The sequence below is a fragment of the Zootoca vivipara genome, chromosome 13 (genome assembly GCF_965207765.1).
Source record: "Zootoca vivipara chromosome 13, rZooViv2.hap1.1, whole genome shotgun sequence".
NCBI classification, from domain to species: domain Eukaryota; kingdom Metazoa; phylum Chordata; class Lepidosauria; order Squamata; family Lacertidae; genus Zootoca; species Zootoca vivipara.
Window position 1 is genome coordinate 17,773,840 of NC_142596.1, and position 22,232 is coordinate 17,796,071.

The following is a 22,232-nucleotide window of genomic DNA, read 5'->3' on the forward strand; positions in this document are numbered from 1 at the left end:
AAGGCGGCCATTTTTGGTGCCCATAGATGGGCAGAGCGACACTGGAAGTTGTGTCACGTGGCTGCCGGCCCCGGATTCTGCAGTCCAGGACTTGGCAGGTAAGTGTAAAGACAGAATGCCATGCTTGGGATGGTTAATCTTCCATAAATACAGGGAAGCTTCCTCTCTGGCAAGGCTTAATGTTCTCCCCTCTAATCTATTCGATGGCAGATATAATAAAACCCCAAGGAACACAGGTGCGGACCCTGCAACAATGCTGAAGGGCATCTATCTTGCATGTACTTTTCTATTGTAGTTTTTCTTAAGGGACTGGGAAAGATATAATATATCCTATTATTTGCTCCTATGTGTGTCGCCTGATCACTTTGACTTATGGGGGCCCTGAAGCAGTTACAGAGCTAGTGGCAAAGTTCTTGAATACAGATATAATCATTAGACCTCATAACAATTGCTTGATGTATACATTCTTTTTCTCTGCAATCAGTTTAAAACAGATATTTTGTTTGCGTGTTCCACTTTTTCCTGCTCTAATTGAGATCTGATCTCCCCCACCCCACCCCTCTTACACACAGTGTCTAATATTTTAATTTTGTGTTTTTAAAGCTGTATTAGGTATATTTTAATTAGCACTATCATTTGTCATTGTCAACTGATTTTGCAATGTGTTAATGGTCTGTGGGTCACGGAAAAAGAAACTAAGGTACCCCACCACTATTTTAGTCAATGCAACTTAAGTGAGTTGGCATATATATTTCCTTTCTTAGCAGAAAAGAGTAGAACAAATGATTCAAACTGGAGATGGAGAGGAAGTTAAGAGAGAGGGACAGGACGGAAAAGCGAGAGATCTTAGAAGCCCACTCTGCAGTAACTCTGTGCTGGGCTTTTAGTGTGGTTGCCCCTGTTCTCTGGAATACCATTCCTGTTGAAATAAAAACTGGCACTCGCTATCTGTACCTTCTGGGAAACAATTGAAAACTTTTTTTTGTTTTGTTCTGAAATGCTGAATGAATTGGTCTCGGCCATGGGTGTCTACTTTGTCTTGTTTTTATTTACTTATTTAATTTATTTCATAAAATTTATATACTGCTTGATTGTAAAACAGCAACAAGAACCAACCAACCAACTGAACATCAAAGTGGCTTACAGAAAAAGATGAAACAGTAAAATTATCAATAAGCAGAATTAGCAACAATAATTAGAAGCTTTCGAAAAATCAAGATAAGCAATAAGCTAAAAACAGCTTTAAACACACACTAGCTTTCTAAATACCTGGGTGGGCTTTAAAAAAATCACTTGCTCTTTTTAACTGGGTCCCCCCCCCCCTGTTTTAATTATGATTTGTACATAATCTTGGGACATATATGTGGAAGGTGATTAATAGCTCAGGGGAAAAAAATGAAATCCTATACTTACACAGCACTATTGTGACGGACGCTCCCCCACTTAACATTCTGGTGCTAGACTGCCCAAACAACTTAATATTATGGATGCTTGACGAATCTTCCTACCCACCAGCAGCATGAGATAGAAGCCGCATAGCAGATGGCGAACTGAATGTTTCTGAATCACTCTCTCAAATTTTATTTGGAAACATGTATGAAACTGTTCATGAGCGTAACCGGGATTTTTCTTGGGGGGGGGGCAGCCAAAGCTTTTTTTTTTTTAAGGAAATCAAACTTATCAAGCTTTTCTAGGGAAATCACGGGTAAAAATACCCTGTAAATAGGGCATTGTGCGAGACTGGCTTCTGCTGGGGCGGCGGGGGCAAAACCTCAAATAATTGAGTACTATCAATGCTTTTCAATCATATTTGTGCCCCCCCCCCGCTACACCCATGAAACTGTCCTTTTCCCGCTTCCTAATAAACAGGACCCCACCTTTGTACAGGTAGAATCCTTGGGATTTTCTAAGAGGTCTGGAGGCAGTTACCAGAACTGCTGAGTATATACCTATTTCTGGCCACCAGAGGTCACCGATAGCCTGTCATTTTTCTCACTTTTATTTTTTAAAAATCCTCTATCTTCTTTCATCCAAGATAAAAGGCTCTGTGGGAATACATTAAGCATTCCCCCTCCCCCCGTGCGAGGAGCCCATCTTGTGATTATATATCGCTGCGATGCCAGGCAGTATGTTCTTTGACTAAATGGACTGAAAGATGAGAGTTTTCTCTTTTTAAAGCCATCCTACTGTGTGGGTTCACAACGAAGCCTACTTTAGCCTTTGTTATATTATAATGATTAATTAACCAACAAATTAGAACAAAGACCTACCTAGTTTAGCATCCCAGATCCCATAGTGGCAAACAAGAAGCTATAGGGGAACGCCTGGACGTATCCAGGATTTGTCTGTCGAAAATAACAAACAAAAACACCAGAACATCACTCTGCCCCGCCCCCCTGAGAAAAAAAACCACCACCCCCCCAAAAAACCTCAACAACTTTTGTGTCTGGTTTTTCACTTTTTGAAATATGGCACCCCTACATTGAGGGCAAATCCCTGTTTTCCATAAAGCTCACTAGTGGGGTAGGAGAGTTGAAAATAACGGCAATATATTACACACCGAGACACATCCTGCTCTATATTTTGCTCTAGTAAGTTTAGTTTGGTCAGAATTGAGCATACACTTCCAGTTGTTGTTGTTTAGTCGTTTAGTCATGTCCGACTCTTCGTGACCCCATGGACCAGAGCACGCCAGACACTCCTGTCTTCCACTGCCTCCTGTAGTTTGGTCAGACTCATGTTCGTAGCTTCGAGAACACTGTCCAATCATCTCGTCCTCTGTCGTCCCCTTCTCCTTGTGCCCTCCATCTTTCCCAGCATCAGGGTCTTTTCTAGGGAGTCTTCTCTTCTCATCAGGTGGCCAAAGTATTGGACCCTCAGCTTCAGGATCTGTCCTTCCAGTGAGCACTCAGGGCTGATTTCCTTCAGAATGGATAGGTTTATCTTCTTGCAGTCCATGGGACTCTCAAGAGTCTCCTCCAGCACCACATTTCCAGAGTTAACACTAAATACTTGACTTCTGGTGAATGAGCCATCATAGAGGCCCATGAAAATTTGTGTCCTGGCTTTTATTTACACTCGTCTAAATGTTCTTATGTCACCGGAAGAAAGTGCAAAATAAAACAAGCAGCACGCAAAGGCACCAAATTCAATCCAGTTTCAATCAAGTATTATTAATCCAAAGAGAAAACAATAAGAGAACCATATACAAGTGCTGACACTGTACTTTTATGTTTAGTGCATTCACTGGTGGTATAAACCAGGTCTTATTAGTATTCGAATTAAGACACTAATATACATATAAACAGAACAAATATCAAAAACAGTACTTACAATTTGTATGAAACCACTTATCTTGGCTTAGGCCACAATGCTCAGGTGTTTTTTCAAAAGGTTCTCTCATTTACATATTCACTGGTAATACAAATCAAATTCTAATTATTGTTTGAAATAATACAGTAATACAATTTCTAAAATACATGTACACAAAAAGAGATACTTACATTTCTTGTATTCAGAGTATTTTTGGTTTGAGCATGTATTGACTAAGCAAATATCCTGTGTTTGGAGCACACTTATATACAAAAAGTTGGTTCACAGGTGATAATAATTAAAGATGACAATTAGGAGGGGGCAGAAGAATGTGAGTACTGATAACACTTACAGTATCTCTATGATTACTGTATGTTATACTGCTAGTGTGTTCGTTTAAATGAATACAGAAAGGTCAAGATCTGAGTTTAAACCGTCCGGTTGTAATGTCTTAAACATAAAAATCAATTTAGTTTCTTGTTGTCTCAATATTTTTAGGATATCCTGCTTGTGGTATTTCTTGGGTGTGTACTGCCATAAGCCAAAAAACATTAAATCGGAGTCACTGTGTTTCATTTGTAAAAAATGAGGTGTAAGAGGGGCTTCCATCACTTTATTGCGGATGCGTGATCTGTGTTCTCCTATACGTACCTTTAGTGCCCGCGTGGTGCTGCCTATATACAGTTTGTTGCAAGGGCACCGTATGCAATAAACTACGTTCTTGGAGTTGCATGTGGTCATGGAGTTGATTTTAAAAGTGAACTGCATATGTTCACTTTTTATTTCTTTTACTTGTAAACTGTAGGGGCACATATTGCATGAGCCGCATCTATAGTGGCCTTTAGTGACAATGGATGGTGATTCCAAACAATCAGCTTTGACCAATTGATTGCGCAAAGTTCCTTTCTTCCTCAACCCTAAAAGGGGGGGATCTTTACAGCCAGGTATGTCTTCCACAATATGCCAATGTTTATATATAATATTTCTAATGTGGCTGGCCAGGGGTGTGAAATCCATCCCCATGACCAGGCGGCTGGGTTTTCTGTTTTTAATGCTATCAGACCGTGTTTCAAGCAAATTTTTTCGATTGCGACCGTCTACACGTCTGTATGCGTCCTGTATGATACAATTAGGGTAGCCCCGGTTAACGAGAGCTTTTTCTAGCTGATGAGCCGCATTTCTATAGTCTCTCTTGTCTGTAGCATTCCTTTTCAGTCTGATTAACTGTCCGTATGGTAAATTTCTTTTTAAATGAGAAGGGTGACTTGAAGAGTAATGGAGTAGGGAGTAACAATCCGTTAATTTCTTATATGGTTTGAATGCCAAGGTGTTTCTATTTGAAATGTAGACCACTACATCCAAAAATGGAATTTCTTTTTTGTGATACTGACAAGTAAATTTTAGATGGGAATCCAATGTGTTCACCCATTCTTGGAATGCAATACATGTTGCTTCAGATTTAAAAATTATGAGCAAATCATCAATGTATCTTTTAATCAGAATGATGTCATTTGTAAAGGGGTTAGATTCAGAAAAAAAAATGTTTGTTTTCAAAGTCAATCATGTGAATGTTTGCTACCGATGGGGCCAATGCCGCGCCCATAGCAACCCCCTTGGTTTGGATGTAGAAGTCATTTTTATACCTGAAGAAATTATTTTCAAAAACAATATCCAGTAATTGGATTAAAAAATAATAAGGAGGGGTTTGTTCTTGTCTGGAACGTAGTAAATTTTCAATGGTCCCTCTTATGGTCTCTAGTGGGATATTAGTGTAGAGAGAACCTACATCGAGTGTTGCCAGGATCGCTCCTCTAGGCACGGGAAGGTCTTCCAGTTTAGCAATAAGATCTTTAGTGTCTCGGATATATGTGGTGGTGGCAGTGGAGTATTCAAATATAAATGAGTCTAGGTACTTGGATAAGGGTTCAGTGAGTGAACCAACAGCTGAGACAATAGGACGGCCCGGGGGTGGTGTGATATTTTTATGGATCTTGGGGAGAGTGTAAAAGATAGGGACCCGTGGATTTTTACAAAGTAGGAACTCGGCGGTTTGTATAGAAATATAATCTAGCGCTAGAGCCTCATTGACCGTGATACGAATAAGGTTAGAAACTTTCTGAGTGGGATCATAACTAAGAGGTAAATAATATCTTCTGTCGGCCAATTGCCTGTTTATTTCCCGTTCATAAGTGACTGTGTCCATTAAGACAATAGCCCCTCCTTTGTCCGCAGGTTTAATTGTGATGGAGCGGTCATTCGCCAAGTTATGAATTAGCTCTTGTTGTTCTCTAGTTATATTATGTCTAGTAGGGATATGACGTTTTTCCAATCTGTCTAAGTCTTTTATAATTTCATGATGAAAAGCTTCTATCCTAAAATCCTGGTTATGGGGGATGAAGGTTGATTTGGTTTTAAAAGGAGTACTAGTGTCCAAGGTATCAGTGTTGGACTGAAATAATAATTTTAGTTTCAGTTGACGAATCATTTTATACACATCAATGCGAGTGCTTAGGGCTGAATATTTTTGGGTGGGAGCAAAATTTAAGCCTAAACTGAGTACTCTCAACTCATCCGAGGAGAGTATCCGGCTTGACAGATTAACGACAGTTATCTGTTCTTCCCTCTGCCCCTGCGCCTGTGAGGGTCATACTGTGTATGTTGTCTGGGTCTTAATTGTCTAAACTCAGATGTTGATTCTGATGATCCTCTGCTAGAAATGCTACTGTTCTCATCTGGAATAGTAGTGTCGTTTTTTGTTTGTGGATATTTGGTTTTTCTGTCAAAAAACCTATTGTTTCTATTTTCATATTTAGACCAATTGTACACTCTATTGTTTGCATAATCATCTTTATCTCTATTGAATTTTTTCCTTTTGTATAATTTTAACTCTTTACTAAATTCATTAATAGAATCTTCAAAATTTTTTATTTCTCTATCAAATGTGGTTTTGTCACTTTCCTTCTTGAAATCTTTTTTAATCCTCTCTATTTCATGGTCAAATTTGTTCATTTCGGACTTAGATTTTTCGATGATTAGTAACATTAAATCAATGGCGCATCTATTGAGTATACCAGTCCATTTCATGACAAATTCTTCATCTCCTTTGTAAAGACTGGGTTGTTTAAGAACCCTTAATCCCCTTGGAATCATATTGGATCTAACATATTCCGAGAGCGTAGATGCATGTGAATATGCTCTAGTTCTTTTCCTCCCCAAGTCCATTAAATCCTCTAAAACATTCACCATGTCCCTCCCTTCTTCCTCATCTAAGGGAAAATCCCCTACAATGCGGGATTGTTCTTCTTCAGTGTAACCAAACACATGAGTGCCAGAAGCCATAGGTACAACAAAAACAAAGATGATGGGCTAATGCTGCCAATTTCTTCAAAAGTCCAAAATAAAACAAGCAGCACGCAAAGGCACCAAATTCAATCCAGTTTCAATCAAGTATTATTAATCCAAAGAGAAAACAATAAGAGAACCATATACAAGTGCTGACACTGTACTTTTATGTTTAGTGCATTCACTGGTGGTATAAACCAGGTCTTATTAGTATTCGAATTAAGACACTAATATACATATAAACAGAACAAATATCAAAAACAGTACTTACAATTTGTATGAAACCACTTATCTTGGCTTAGGCCACAATGCTCAGGTGTTTTTTCAAAAGGTTCTCTCATTTACATATTCACTGGTAATACAAATCAAATTCTAATTATTGTTTGAAATAATACAGTAATACAATTTCTAAAATACATGTACACAAAAAGAGATACTTACATTTCTTGTATTCAGAGTATTTTTGGTTTGAGCATGTATTGACTAAGCAAATATCCTGTGTTTGGAGCACACTTATATACAAAAAGTTGGTTCACAGGTGATAATAATTAAAGATGACAATTAGGAGGGGGCAGAAGAATGTGAGTACTGATAACACTTACAGTATCTCTATGATTACTGTATGTTATACTGCTAGTGTGTTCGTTTAAATGAATACAGAAAGGTCAAGATCTGAGTTTAAACCGTCCGGTTGTAATGTCTTAAACATAAAAATCAATTTAGTTTCTTGTTGTCTCAATATTTTTAGGATATCCTGCTTGTGGTATTTCTTGGGTGTGTACTGCCATAAGCCAAAAAACATTAAATCGGAGTCACTGTGTTTCATTTGTAAAAAATGAGGTGTAAGAGGGGCTTCCATCACTTTATTGCGGATGCGTGATCTGTGTTCTCCTATACGTACCTTTAGTGCCCGCGTGGTGCTGCCTATATACAGTTTGTTGCAAGGGCACCGTATGCAATAAACTACGTTCTTGGAGTTGCATGTGGTCATGGAGTTGATTTTAAAAGTGAACTGCATATGTTCACTTTTTATTTCTTTTACTTGTAAACTGTAGGGGCACATATTGCATGAGCCGCATCTATAGTGGCCTTTAGTGACAATGGATGGTGATTCCAAACAATCAGCTTTGACCAATTGATTGCGCAAAGTTCCTTTCTTCCTCAACCCTAAAAGGGGGGGATCTTTACAGCCAGGTATGTCTTCCACAATATGCCAATGTTTATATATAATATTTCTAATGTGGCTGGCCAGGGGTGTGAAATCCATCCCCATGACCAGGCGGCTGGGTTTTCTGTTTTTAATGCTATCAGACCGTGTTTCAAGCAAATTTTTTCGATTGCGACCGTCTACACGTCTGTATGCGTCCTGTATGATACAATTAGGGTAGCCCCGGTTAACGAGAGCTTTTTCTAGCTGATGAGCCGCATTTCTATAGTCTCTCTTGTCTGTAGCATTCCTTTTCAGTCTGATTAACTGTCCGTATGGTAAATTTCTTTTTAAATGAGAAGGGTGACTTGAAGAGTAATGGAGTAGGGAGTAACAATCCGTTAATTTCTTATATGGTTTGAATGCCAAGGTGTTTCTATTTGAAATGTAGACCACTACATCCAAAAATGGAATTTCTTTTTTGTGATACTGACAAGTAAATTTTAGATGGGAATCCAATGTGTTCACCCATTCTTGGAATGCAATACATGTTGCTTCAGATTTAAAAATTATGAGCAAATCATCAATGTATCTTTTAATCAGAATGATGTCATTTGTAAAGGGGTTAGATTCAGAAAAAAATGTTTGTTTTCAAAGTCAATCATGTGAATGTTTGCTACCGATGGGGCCAATGCCGCGCCCATAGCAACCCCCTTGGTTTGGATGTAGAAGTCATTTTTATACCTGAAGAAATTATTTTCAAAAACAATATCCAGTAATTGGATTAAAAAATAATAAGGAGGGGTTTGTTCTTGTCTGGAACGTAGTAAATTTTCAATGGTCCCTCTTATGGTCTCTAGTGGGATATTAGTGTAGAGAGAACCTACATCGAGTGTTGCCAGGATCGCTCCTCTAGGCACGGGAAGGTCTTCCAGTTTAGCAATAAGATCTTTAGTGTCTCGGATATATGTGGTGGTGGCATTTATATTTGAATACTCCACTGCCACCACCACATATATCCGAGACACTAAAGATCTTATTGCTAAACTGGAAGACCTTCTCGTGCCTAGAGGAGCGATCCTGGCAACACTCGATGTAGGTTCTCTCTACACTAATATCCCACTAGAGACCATAAGAGGGACCATTGAAAATTTACTACGTTCCAGACAAGAACAAACCCCTCCTTATTATTTTTTAATCCAATTACTGGATATTGTTTTTGAAAATAATTTCTTCAGGTATAAAAATGACTTCTACATCCAAACCAAGGGGGTTGCTATGGGCGCGGCATTGGCCCCATCGGTAGCAAACATTCACATGATTGACTTTGAAAACAAACATTTTTTTTCTGAATCTAACCCCTTTACAAATGACATCATTCTGATTAAAAGATACATTGATGATTTGCTCATAATTTTTAAATCTGAAGCAACATGTATTGCATTCCAAGAATGGGTGAACACATTGGATTCCCATCTAAAATTTACTTGTCAGTATCACAAAAAAGAAATTCCATTTTTGGATGTAGTGGTCTACATTTCAAATAGAAACACCTTGGCATTCAAACCATATAAGAAATTAACGGATTGTTACTCCCTACTCCATTACTCTTCAAGTCACCCTTCTCATTTAAAAAGAAATTTACCATACGGACAGTTAATCAGACTGAAAAGGAATGCTACAGACAAGAGAGACTATAGAAATGCGGCTCATCAGCTAGAAAAAGCTCTCGTTAACCGGGGCTACCCTAATTGTATCATACAGGACGCATACAGACGTGTAGACGGTCGCAATCGAAAAAATTTGCTTGAAACACGGTCTGATAGCATTAAAAACAGAAAACCCAGCCGCCTGGTCATGGGGATGGATTTCACACCCCTGGCCAGCCACATTGGAAATATTATATATAAACATTGGCATATTGTGGAAGACATACCTGGCTGTAAAGATCCCCCCCTTTTAGGGTTGAGGAAGAAAGGAACTTTGCGCAATCAATTGGTCAAAGCTGATTGTTTGGAATCACCATCCATTGTCACTAAAGGCCACTATAGATGCGGCTCATGCAATATGTGCCCCTACAGTTTACAAGTAAAAGAAATAAAAAGTGAACATATGCAGTTCACTTTTAAAATCAACTCCATGACCACATGCAACTCCAAGAACGTAGTTTATTGCATACGGTGCCCTTGCAACAAACTGTATATAGGCAGCACCACGCGGGCACTAAAGGTACGTATAGGAGAACACAGATCACGCATCCGCAATAAAGTGATGGAAGCCCCTCTTACACCTCATTTTTTACAAATGAAACACAGTGACTCCGATTTAATGTTTTTTGGCTTATGGCAGTACACACCCAAGAAATACCACAAGCAGGATATCCTAAAAATATTGAGACAACAAGAAACTAAATTGATTTTTATGTTTAAGACATTACAACCGGACGGTTTAAACTCAGATCTTGACCTTTCTGTATTCATTTAAACGAACACACTAGCAGTATAACATACAGTAATCATAGAGATACTGTAAGTGTTATCAGTACTCACATTCTTCTGCCCCCTCCTAATTGTCATCTTTAATTATTATCACCTGTGAACCAACTTTTTGTATATAAGTGTGCTCCAAACACAGGATATTTGCTTAGTCAATACATGCTCAAACCAAAAATACTCTGAATACAAGAAATGTAAGTATCTCTTTTTGTGTACATGTATTTTAGAAATTGTATTACTGTATTATTTCAAACAATAATTAGAATTTGATTTGTATTACCAGTGAATATGTAAATGAGAGAACCTTTTGAAAAAACACCTGAGCATTGTGGCCTAAGCCAAGATAAGTGGTTTCATACAAATTGTAAGTACTGTTTTTGATATTTGTTCTGTTTATATGTATATTAGTGTCTTAATTCGAATACTAATAAGACCTGGTTTATACCACCAGTGAATGCACTAAACATAAAAGTACAGTGTCAGCACTTGTATATGGTTCTCTTATTGTTTTCTCTTTGGATTAATAATACTTGATTGAAACTGGATTGAATTTGGTGCCTTTGCGTGCTGCTTGTTTTATTTTGGACTTTTGAAGAAATTGGCAGCATTAGCCCATCATCTTTGTTTTTGTTGTACCTATGGCTTCTGGCACTCATGTGTTTGGTTACACTGAAGAAGAACAATCCCGCATTGTAGGGGATTTTCCCTTAGATGAGGAAGAAGGGAGGGACATGGTGAATGTTTTAGAGGATTTAATGGACTTGGGGAGGAAAAGAACTAGAGCATATTCACATGCATCTACGCTCTCGGAATATGTTAGATCCAATATGATTCCAAGGGGATTAAGGGTTCTTAAACAACCCAGTCTTTACAAAGGAGATGAAGAATTTGTCATGAAATGGACTGGTATACTCAATAGATGCGCCATTGATTTAATGTTACTAATCATCGAAAAATCTAAGTCCGAAATGAACAAATTTGACCATGAAATAGAGAGGATTAAAAAAGATTTCAAGAAGGAAAGTGACAAAACCACATTTGATAGAGAAATAAAAATTTTTTGAAGATTCTATTAATGAATTTAGTAAAGAGTTAAAATTATACAAAAGGAAAAAATTCAATAGAGATAAAGATGATTATGCAAACAATAGAGTGTACAATTGGTCTAAATATGAAAATAGAAACAATAGGTTTTTTGACAGAAAAACCAAATATCCACAAACAAAAAACGACACTACTATTCCAGATGAGAACAGTAGCATTTCTAGCAGAGGATCATCAGAATCAACATCTGAGTTTAGACAATTAAGACCCAGACAACATACACAGTATGACCCTCACAGGCGCAGGGGCAGAGGGAAGAACAGATAACTGTCGTTAATCTGTCAAGCCGGATACTCTCCTCGGATGAGTTGAGAGTACTCAGTTTAGGCTTAAATTTTGCTCCCACCCAAAAATATTCAGCCCTAAGCACTCGCATTGATGTGTATAAAATGATTCGTCAACTGAAACTAAAATTATTATTTCAGTCCAACACTGATACCTTGGACACTAGTACTCCTTTTAAAACCAAATCAACCTTCATCCCCCATAACCAGGATTTTAGGATAGAAGCTTTTCATCATGAAATTATAAAAGACTTAGACAGATTGGAAAAACGTCATATCCCTACTAGACATAATATAACTAGAGAACAACAAGAGCTAATTCATAACTTGGCGAATGACCGCTCCATCACAATTAAACCTGCGGACAAAGGAGGGGCTATTGTCTTAATGGACACAGTCACTTATGAACGGGAAATAAACAGGCAATTGGCCGACAGAAGATATTATTTACCTCTTAGTTATGATCCCACTCAGAAAGTTTCTAACCTTATTCGTATCACGGTCAATGAGGCTCTAGCGCTAGATTATATTTCTATACAAACCGCCGAGTTCCTACTTTGTAAAAATCCACGGGTCCCTATCTTTTACACTCTCCCCAAGATCCATAAAAATATCACACCACCCCCGGGCCGTCCTATTGTCTCAGCTGTTGGTTCACTCACTGAACCCTTATCCAAGTACCTAGACTCATTTATATTTGAATACTCCACTGCCACCACCACATATATCCGAGACACTAAAGATCTTATTGCTAAACTGGAAGACCTTCCCGTGCCTAGAGGAGCGATCCTGGCAACACTCGATGTAGGTTCTCTCTACACTAATATCCCACTAGAGACCATAAGAGGGACCATTGAAAATTTACTACGTTCCAGACAAGAACAAACCCCTCCTTATTATTTTTTAATCCAATTACTGGATATTGTTTTTGAAAATAATTTCTTCAGGTATAAAAATGACTTCTACATCCAAACCAAGGGGGTTGCTATGGGCGCGGCATTGGCCCCATCGGTAGCAAACATTCACATGATTGACTTTGAAAACAAACATTTTTTTTCTGAATCTAACCCCTTTACAAATGACATCATTCTGATTAAAAGATACATTGATGATTTGCTCATAATTTTTAAATCTGAAGCAACATGTATTGCATTCCAAGAATGGGTGAACACATTGGATTCCCATCTAAAATTTACTTGTCAGTATCACAAAAAAGAAATTCCATTTTTGGATGTAGTGGTCTACATTTCAAATAGAAACACCTTGGCATTCAAACCATATAAGAAATTAACGGATTGTTACTCCCTACTCCATTACTCTTCAAGTCACCCTTCTCATTTAAAAAGAAATTTACCATACGGACAGTTAATCAGACTGAAAAGGAATGCTACAGACAAGAGAGACTATAGAAATGCGGCTCATCAGCTAGAAAAAGCTCTCGTTAACCGGGGCTACCCTAATTGTATCATACAGGACGCATACAGACGTGTAGACGGTCGCAATCGAAAAAATTTGCTTGAAACACGGTCTGATAGCATTAAAAACAGAAAACCCAGCCGCCTGGTCATGGGGATGGATTTCACACCCCTGGCCAGCCACATTAGAAATATTATATATAAACATTGGCATATTGTGGAAGACATACCTGGCTGTAAAGATCCCCCCCTTTTAGGGTTGAGGAAGAAAGGAACTTTGCGCAATCAATTGGTCAAAGCTGATTGTTTGGAATCACCATCCATTGTCACTAAAGGCCACTATAGATGCGGCTCATGCAATATGTGCCCCTACAGTTTACAAGTAAAAGAAATAAAAAGTGAACATATGCAGTTCACTTTTAAAATCAACTCCATGACCACATGCAACTCCAAGAACGTAGTTTATTGCATACGGTGCCCTTGCAACAAACTGTATATAGGCAGCACCACGCGGGCACTAAAGGTACGTATAGGAGAACACAGATCACGCATCCGCAATAAAGTGATGGAAGCCCCTCTTACACCTCATTTTTTACAAATGAAACACAGTGACTCCGATTTAATGTTTTTTGGCTTATGGCAGTACACACCCAAGAAATACCACAAGCAGGATATCCTAAAAATATTGAGACAACAAGAAACTAAATTGATTTTTATGTTTAAGACATTACAACCGGACGGTTTAAACTCAGATCTTGACCTTTCTGTATTCATTTAAACGAACACACTAGCAGTATAACATACAGTAATCATAGAGATACTGTAAGTGTTATCAGTACTCACATTCTTCTGCCCCCTCCTAATTGTCATCTTTAATTATTATCACCTGTGAACCAACTTTTTGTATATAAGTGTGCTCCAAACACAGGATATTTGCTTAGTCAATACATGCTCAAACCAAAAATACTCTGAATACAAGAAATGTAAGTATCTCTTTTTGTGTACATGTATTTTAGAAATTGTATTACTGTATTATTTCAAACAATAATTAGAATTTGATTTGTATTACCAGTGAATATGTAAATGAGAGAACCTTTTGAAAAAACACCTGAGCATTGTGGCCTAAGCCAAGATAAGTGGTTTCATACAAATTGTAAGTACTGTTTTTGATATTTGTTCTGTTTATATGTATATTAGTGTCTTAATTCGAATACTAATAAGACCTGGTTTATACCACCAGTGAATGCACTAAACATAAAAGTACAGTGTCAGCACTTGTATATGGTTCTCTTATTGTTTTCTCTTTGGATTAATAATACTTGATTGAAACTGGATTGAATTTGGTGCCTTTGCGTGCTGCTTGTTTTATTTTGGACTTTTGAAGAAATTGGCAGCATTAGCCCATCATCTTTGTTTTTGTTGTACCGGAAGAAAGTGAGCAGCAATTCGCAAGAAGCCAAAGGCCTTGTGCGCACCTCTCTTGGGGACAGAAACTCAGAGCTACAATTCCCAGAGTTTCCTGGCAAGTGAGATTGGTTGTTAAAACTGCTCTGGGGATAGGAGCTCTGGGAGGGCAATTGTTGTTTAGTTGTTTAGTCGAGTTGTTGTTTAGTTGTTTAGTCATGTCCGACTCTTTGTGACCCTATGGACCAGAGCACGCCAGACACTCCTGTCTTCCACTGCCTCCCACAGCTTGGTCAATAGGGCAATAGAAGGGCAATAGGGGCCTACTAACAACTCTCAGCACCCTTAACAAATGACACTTCCCAGGGAATCCATGACTGCTATAAATGTGTGGTTCAGATGCTGCAGGCCTGAAGCTCCCAACATCCCTGTCAGGATGCTGTCAGCGGCTCCTGGCTGGTTGCCCAGGAAAGTATAAGTACAAGGAAAAGTTTCTTACCGTCCTTTTTTATTTATTTCAATCTTTACACAGAGAGGCTATAGAACCCAGCCTCTTGGATAACGGCGTTGTCCCGAGTGAATCTCCACCCATTTCTCCCACTTCCTCATTCGTCTTCCACCTCCTCTACGGGTGCCGCTAAGTGCCCTCTATCTTTGAGCTCTTTGCTCTCCTACTTTTAAGGCTCGCCGGGTTCTGGGATCTGGAGGGTCTGGAATGCTTTCTAATGACAACGCCTCAGCTGGGTGTTGTTCCGGCTTTCCCATGATTCCCCAGCTTTCCCCTCATCTGCCTCTGAGCTGTGACTTCCCTCAAACCCCTGTTGTAAATCTATACTGTCTTCCTCTTCCTTCTTCCTGGAAAGGTCAGGATGGGGAGGCGGTCTCCACCATTCCTCCTTTGCCTAGTCCCTGACAACCCCTGACTGTTGGCCCAGCTGGCTGGGACTGATGGGTGCTGGAGTCCAGCAACTTCTGAGGACCATAGGCTCCTCACACCTCAGTAAGTGATTCTCCTGTACTCACTCAGCAACTTTCTTTCCCCCAGGGGTGGTGTTCCCTTACCAGCCTCAACGTGGGCGCTACAAGCTCAACTTCCATGAGGCCAAGAAGACCTGTGAGGACCAGGATGCCATGATGGCCTCCTTTGAGCAGCTCTTTAAGGCCTGGATGGAGGGCCTTGACTGGTGCAATGCAGGCTGGCTGACGGACGGCACAGCCCAATACCCCATCACTGTGTCACGGGAGCCCTGTGGAGGGAAGCACATGGCCCCTGGCCTCCGGAACTATGGAGAGCGCCAGAAGAACCTCCATCATTTTGACGTCTTCTGTTTCTCTTCTGCTCTGAAAGGTGAGTTGTTCTCTGCCACAGTTCACCAGGCAGGCTACTTTAAAGGAGGGATGGGGAGATGGTGGGCCTGGCCATAGGTTCCCACTCTGGCGATTTCAGATCGACTACTGCCTCTTTCCATATGAACCTACCCGGAAGTTGAGATCATTTTCTCAGGTCCTCCTTCATGCGCCCCCTCCTTAAGAGGTCCAGAGGATGGCAACACGAAAAACGGTCTTCTCTGCAGTGTCGCCCCCATCTGTGGAATGCTCTCCCGAGGGAAGTTTGCCAGGCGCCTTCATTACACACTTTTAGGCGTCAGGCAAAAATGTTCCTTTTAAACCAGGCCTTTGGTTGATCCGATTTAGATCCTATGCCCTTTTAAAATGTGTTGTTGTTGTTGTTGGCTATTGGGTTGTTATTTTTATTTTTATTAGGTATTTTGTGGTTTTATATGTTGAATTTATTCTGTGAACTGCCCTGAGACCCCTGGGCATAGGGTGGTATATAAATTCAATAAATATAAATATAAATTCTAATTCTAATTCTAATTCTAATAATAATAATAATAATAATAATAATAATAATAATAATATAAATAATACTGCTGGGCACAGGACTGCCTTTGAGGACTGCCGTTAGTTCAAACTACAGCCTCTAGGCCAGGCATAGGGAAACTTGGCCCTCTAGATGTTTTGGGACTACAATTCCCATCATCCCTGACCACTGGTCCTGTTAGCTAGGGATGATGGGAGTTGTAGTCCCAAAACATCTGGAGGGCCTAGTTTGCCTATGCCTGCTCTAGGCTGCTGATTGGGACTTGATCCATCTAGCTTGGTTCTGTTTACTCTGACCTGCAGCTGCTCTCCTGAGTTACAAGCAACAGACCTTTCCGACCAAGTTGGAGATGTCCTTGGTGTGGAACTTGGGACCTTTTAGATACAGCTAACCTCTCATTCAGCTCAACATCTCAAGCCTTGTTATGCACCCTGCTGCTCTTAGAGGCACCCAGGCTGCAGAATCCATCCCCAAGATAAGTCTTGGTTGGCTCCCTCTCATTTGAGCTTTTAAAAACGTCATCTGGCTTTCAGCTGGGCTTGGAATTCATCTCACTCCTGTTGATTGCTTCACCCTGAGCTTCCATTTTACGGTAGTTAATGGATGTAGGTAGTTTTCTTTTCGCTTTTGTATTTGATGGGTTTTAATGAAATGCTCTAAATGCTGTATGCTGCTTTGAGTATGCTTTTTATTAGTACTACAAAGAGCAATCATTAAAGGGAAGACGAGTTCTGGAGTCTAAATTCTCCACTTAACTCCCTGTAACTGTTCATGGACTTTGGTACAGAAAAGCACAATTTGTGTTCCCCTAGGAGGGACACGGGTGGCGCTGTGGGTTAAACCACAGAGCCTAGAGCTTGCCGATCAGAAGGTCAGCGGTTCGAATCCCCGCGATGGGGTGAGCTCCTGTTGTCCGGTCCCTGCTCCTGCCAACCTAGCAGTTTGAAAGCACATCAAAGTGCAAGTAGATAAATAGGTACCGCTCCAGCGGGATGGTAAACGGCGTTTCCATGTGCTGCTCTGGTTCACCAGAAGCGGCTTGGTCATGCTGGCTACATGAGCCGGAAGCTGTATGCCGGCTCCCCCGGCCAATAACATGAGATGAGTGCTGCAACCCCAGAGTCGGTCACAACTGGACCTAATGGTCAGGGGTCCCTTTACCTTTAGGCTGTGTTTTCTCCTCTGTGCTGTAGTTGTCTTTATAACCCTGTCCTGCATGGGTTACCAGCATGGCTGTCAAAGAGGCTTACCTGGCACCTGTAGGGTCTCCCCCCCCCACCCCTTGTGTCAGGGACTGGGTTGAGGAGGAATGGTGGGGCCTGTCCCCAGTGCCGGATTTATGTATAAGCTAAACAAGCTATAGCTTAGGGCCCCACTCTCTTGGGGGCCCCACAAAAAATTAAAGGAAAAAACACCTGGATGTACATTTCCAAAATATAAGATAAGTTCAACAATTACTTTGATAAAATACATATTTTGTTATGTGCAAATGGCTTTAGATACCTATAAGGTCCATAAATTACCATATAGCATATACAGTGGACCCTCCAGATTGGAACTTAATTTGTTCTGGGAGTCTGTACGTACCCCGAAAAGTCCACATTTAGAGGCACTGCTTCTGTGCATGCCCATGGTGCAATTGAGCGCTTCTGCACATGCACGTGTGGTGAAACCCGGAAGTATACACTTCCGGGTTTGCCGCGTTTGCAACCCGAATGTTATGTTACCTGAAGGTAACATAACCCGAGGGTCCACACTTTTCAACACAAAAAACAAAAGGACAGTTGGACATATAAAGGGCCCCATTACCTACAGTAGCTTAGGGCTTCATCAAACCTAAATCCGGCCCTGACTGTCCCCCTCCTTCTCCTGCCCCTTCCCGAGAACAGGAGGACAGTATAGATTTAGAACAGTGGTTTGCAGAAGGCTGTAGTTCAGAGGCTGCAGAGGGGGGAAGCTGGGAAATATTGGGAGAGGAAGAGCAGGAAGAAGAAGCACCAGCTGACAGACTTGGTGCCTTTGGAAAGCATTTCTGACCCCCCCTCTCCCAGGACCAGGTGGGCATTGAGGGTATTAGAACAGAGAGCTCAGAGACAGAAAGCTCAGATAAGGAGATGCAGGAGTGACGGAGGGGGTGGGACTTTACTCGAAGCAACGCCATTATTAGGGAAGACTGCATTCCTTCGTCTCTTCCTGCGAATATTAATAAATTACGTGTTAAGAACTTTTAATTGTTTCTCTGCTGCTTGGCAGCTACTGTGGGAGGGATCAGATTCTCCAAAGCTATAATTAGACTCGAAAGAAGCAGAAGCGGATCTTCTCTCCACAACACAATCTCCAAGAAAGAACAACATCCTCCTAAACTCCCCAATTAGGCTAGCAAAAAGCTAAAGGGTAACTAGGGAGTAGGGAAGGGAAGGAGAGGAGTGAGTGTATTTTTATTTGTTTGTTTTATCACATTTATCATATTTATCACATTTATATACCACTTTTTTTCTTCCAAGGATCTCAAGGTGGTGTACATGGTTCCCCCTCCTCCCCATTTCATCCTCACAACAACCCTGTGTGGTAGGTTAGGCTAAGAGATGGTGGCCAGCCCAAGGTCACCCAGTGAGTGGAGATTTGAACCCTGCTCTCCTAAATCCTAGTCCAACATGCTAACCATTAGGCCACACTGGCATATGTCCTTGTGGTGCATGGGGGACGCTTTGTGTAGTGTGGTGCAAGCATGGTTGTAGCACAGGCACCCCAAAACTTCGGCCCTCCAGATGGTTTGGCCTACAACTCCCATGATCCCTAGCTAACAGGACCAGTGGTCGGGGAAGATGGGAATTGTAGTCCAAAACACCTGGAGGGCCGAAGTTTGGGGGTGCCTGTTGTAGCACATGTGTAGCACCCACTGTTAGGTTTCTATTCCTCTCACTGTGCAGGCCACATGCCTGTGTTATGCATTCTAGCAAAGATTGTTGGAATCACGGGAGCGGATGTTTGCTGTATTCTGTTTCTGTTTGGTTTTTTTTCTTCAGACTTCTCTCAGCAAGAGGAGACATGTTTTCCTTTTGTTCTGCCTTACACTTAATAAAGTAGCTTTTAGTACACAACCTCAGCCTGGCTCCGTCTGCGTTTTATCTCTGCTGGACTCTGAATATGTACTCAGTGTCTCCAAGACAACATGGGTCATAATAAATTGTCGGGAAGGGCTGTCGGAACTCCCTAGAGCTGCACGCTGCCCACTGATGGGAGAGACGGGCTGGATTCGTTCCTGCATTATGCCTCTGGATCGTTCCTGCCCCCGGCTGACCCGACACCCACAACATTTTCTCTGGTTTGCAAAAGACTGGTGACTCCTGCCTCACCATATGACCATTGTTTAGGGCCTGCCAACCCAAGGTGATAGCCAATGCTAGTCCTAGATGGCTTTAAAAGAGGACTAAAGAAATTCATGGAGGAGAGGGCTATCGATGGTGACTAGCCTTGTTGGATATGCTCTGCCTCCACAGTTGGAAGCAGTAATGCTTCTGAATGCCGGCTGCTAGAATCCACAGGAAGGGAGAAGCCTTTGTGCTCGGGGTCATGCTTGTGGCATCTGCTTGGCCATTGCAAGAACAGGATGCTGGACTAGATGGACCATTGGCCAGATCCAGTAGCCTTCTTATGTAGTCAGATTAGACCCACTGAAATGAATGACCCCAGGGCGGTCATCCTCATTAACTTCAATGAGTCACCTCTGAGCAGGACTTGTTGTTGTTGTTTAGTCGTTTAGTCGTGTCCGACTCTTCGTGACCCCATGGACCAGAGCACGCCAGGCACTCCTGTCTTGCACCGCCTCCCGCAGTTTGGTCAAACTCATGTTCGTAGCTTCGAGAACACTGTCCAACCATCTTGTCCTCTGTCGTCCCCTTCTCCTAGTGCCCTCAATCTTTCCCAACATCAGGGTCTTTTCCAAGGATCCTTCTCTTCTCATGATGTGGCCAAAGTATTGGAGCCTCAGCTTCACGATCTGTCCTTCCAGTGAGCACTCAGGGCTGATTTCCTTCAGAATGGATAGGTTTGATCTTCTTGCAGTCCATGGGACTCTCAAGAGTCTCCTCCAGCACCATAATTCAAAAGCATCAATTTGTCGGCGATCAGCCTTCTTTATGGTCCAGCAGGACTTAGCATTCCTTATAACCTCAAATAAACTAAACAGGAAGAAAAAATCAGGATATGTATCTGTAAGTGGGTCCCTTTTGGGATTTTCCTGCATTGCTCCATAACTCTTTCTCTTCCCCCTCCCAACAGGAACTGTTTACTATCTGTCCGGCCGCGAGAAGCTCACCTTGGAGGAAGCCAAGCAAGCATGCCAGGATGATGGGGCTGAGATTGCCAAGGTGGGCCAACTTTATTCAGCATGGAAGCTCTCAAATTTGGACCGTTGCGATGCCGGCTGGTTGGCTGATGCTAGTGTGCGCTACCCAATCACTTCGCCCCGGCCCAACTGTGGTCCCCCGGAACCTGGGATCAGAAGCTTTGGCTTCCCCAAAGTTGGCAAGTTTGGAGTCTACTGTTACAAGATGAGCTGAAGGAAGGCCAATGTATGGACACTGTGCACCAATGGACAATATCCTTCCGTTGCCCACCTAGCTTATTATTTAAAGGGCCAGTCTCAGGGGGCAGTTTTAATTGTATGTTTTATTTTTTGTGTGTCTCTTGGGCTTTTTTTTCTTTTCATTTTTGTAACAAAAGGGGAGGAATGCTGCAAAGCCCCACAGAATAGCCTTGGAGTGGACTTGGTGCTGATTCTAAGATTCTTCCACTTCCATTGCCCATCTAATCCAGTGGTAGAGAAACCCCTCCTGAGATTTACTGGAATGGGCTCAGGTTGAGATCTATGGATGTGATTGCGAAACTGTCTCGTGCTCAGCTGGGTCTGTACTGTGGTCATTGCGTCCTGCCAAAGGATTCCCAGTCCTGATGGGAGATTCCCAGTAGCTACTAGAATAAAGTCTCATCACCCCACAATGGCTTTGCCTCCTAGTAAATCCAGTGTTTACAGATTAGGATGGGGTGGGGAAACTCTCCAGCCTGAGGGCTATATTCACTCCTGGGCAACCTCTTGTCAGTGCCGTGAAGGGCCAGAAGGAAAATATAGCTTTGTTTCTACATATGCCCCTCTCTGTCTTTGCTCCAGAGAAGCAAGAGACCTCATCAGAGTTCAGCGCCACATTTCAGCCAGGTAAAAACACTCAAGGAGGGTGTGAGGCAAGGTTGGGAAGGGGTGTGGCTTAGAGAGAGGGGTGTGGCCTGATGAGAGGGGGTGTGGCCATGAAAGGGACTGACTTCAGAGTAAACACGCCTAGAATCAGATCATCACCAGGAGGGTCACAGGAGCCTACCTCTGCAGGTTGGACATAAACACACACACACACACGTAGGACCTCTGGCAAGGGGTTCTTCTCCCTGTAGCAAGGTCCTGATCCTGCTTGTCATGCTGGTGCCTACTTTTGTTCAAAGAAAAAAAGCAGGGCGCGTGAATATAGTCTTTCATTTAATGTCCCTTTTGGGGGGGGGGGCTGTAGAGCATACAAGTGGGACCTGCAGCAAAATGTTGCAGCGTGTCTTCACTTTGTAGGAATGTTCTAGTTCTTGCTGGCTAGCCATGCCCTCCTCCCAGGTCACAGGCACATAGGGAACTGCCTTTATACCCTTACATGAAACTACCTTGCCACTATTATGGAAAGCTCTCTAAATTATCATACTTTGGCATCCGCGTGCTCTATTCTCGTGTGTACCTCACCTTTTGGTTTTGCTGTTCAAACTTGGGGGTTTCTCAGACGTTTGCGAATAAAACCCTTAAGAAAACCA

The 22,232-nt window shown here is 41.5% G+C and overlaps 1 protein-coding gene across 1 annotated transcript in view; it reads left to right on the top strand.

Moving 5' to 3' along the window:
- The window catches only part of HAPLN3 (hyaluronan and proteoglycan link protein 3), a 39,533-nt gene extending 17,301 nt beyond the window's left edge, over window positions 1-22,232 (top strand). Inside the window, exons 4-5 of the mRNA XM_035131962.3 lie at window positions 15,549-15,851; window positions 20,670-22,232. Coding sequence (XP_034987853.3) covers window positions 15,549-15,851; window positions 20,670-20,950 — 584 coding nt within the window. The 3' untranslated portion in view covers window positions 20,951-22,232. The remainder of the gene's footprint in view (window positions 1-15,548; window positions 15,852-20,669) is intronic.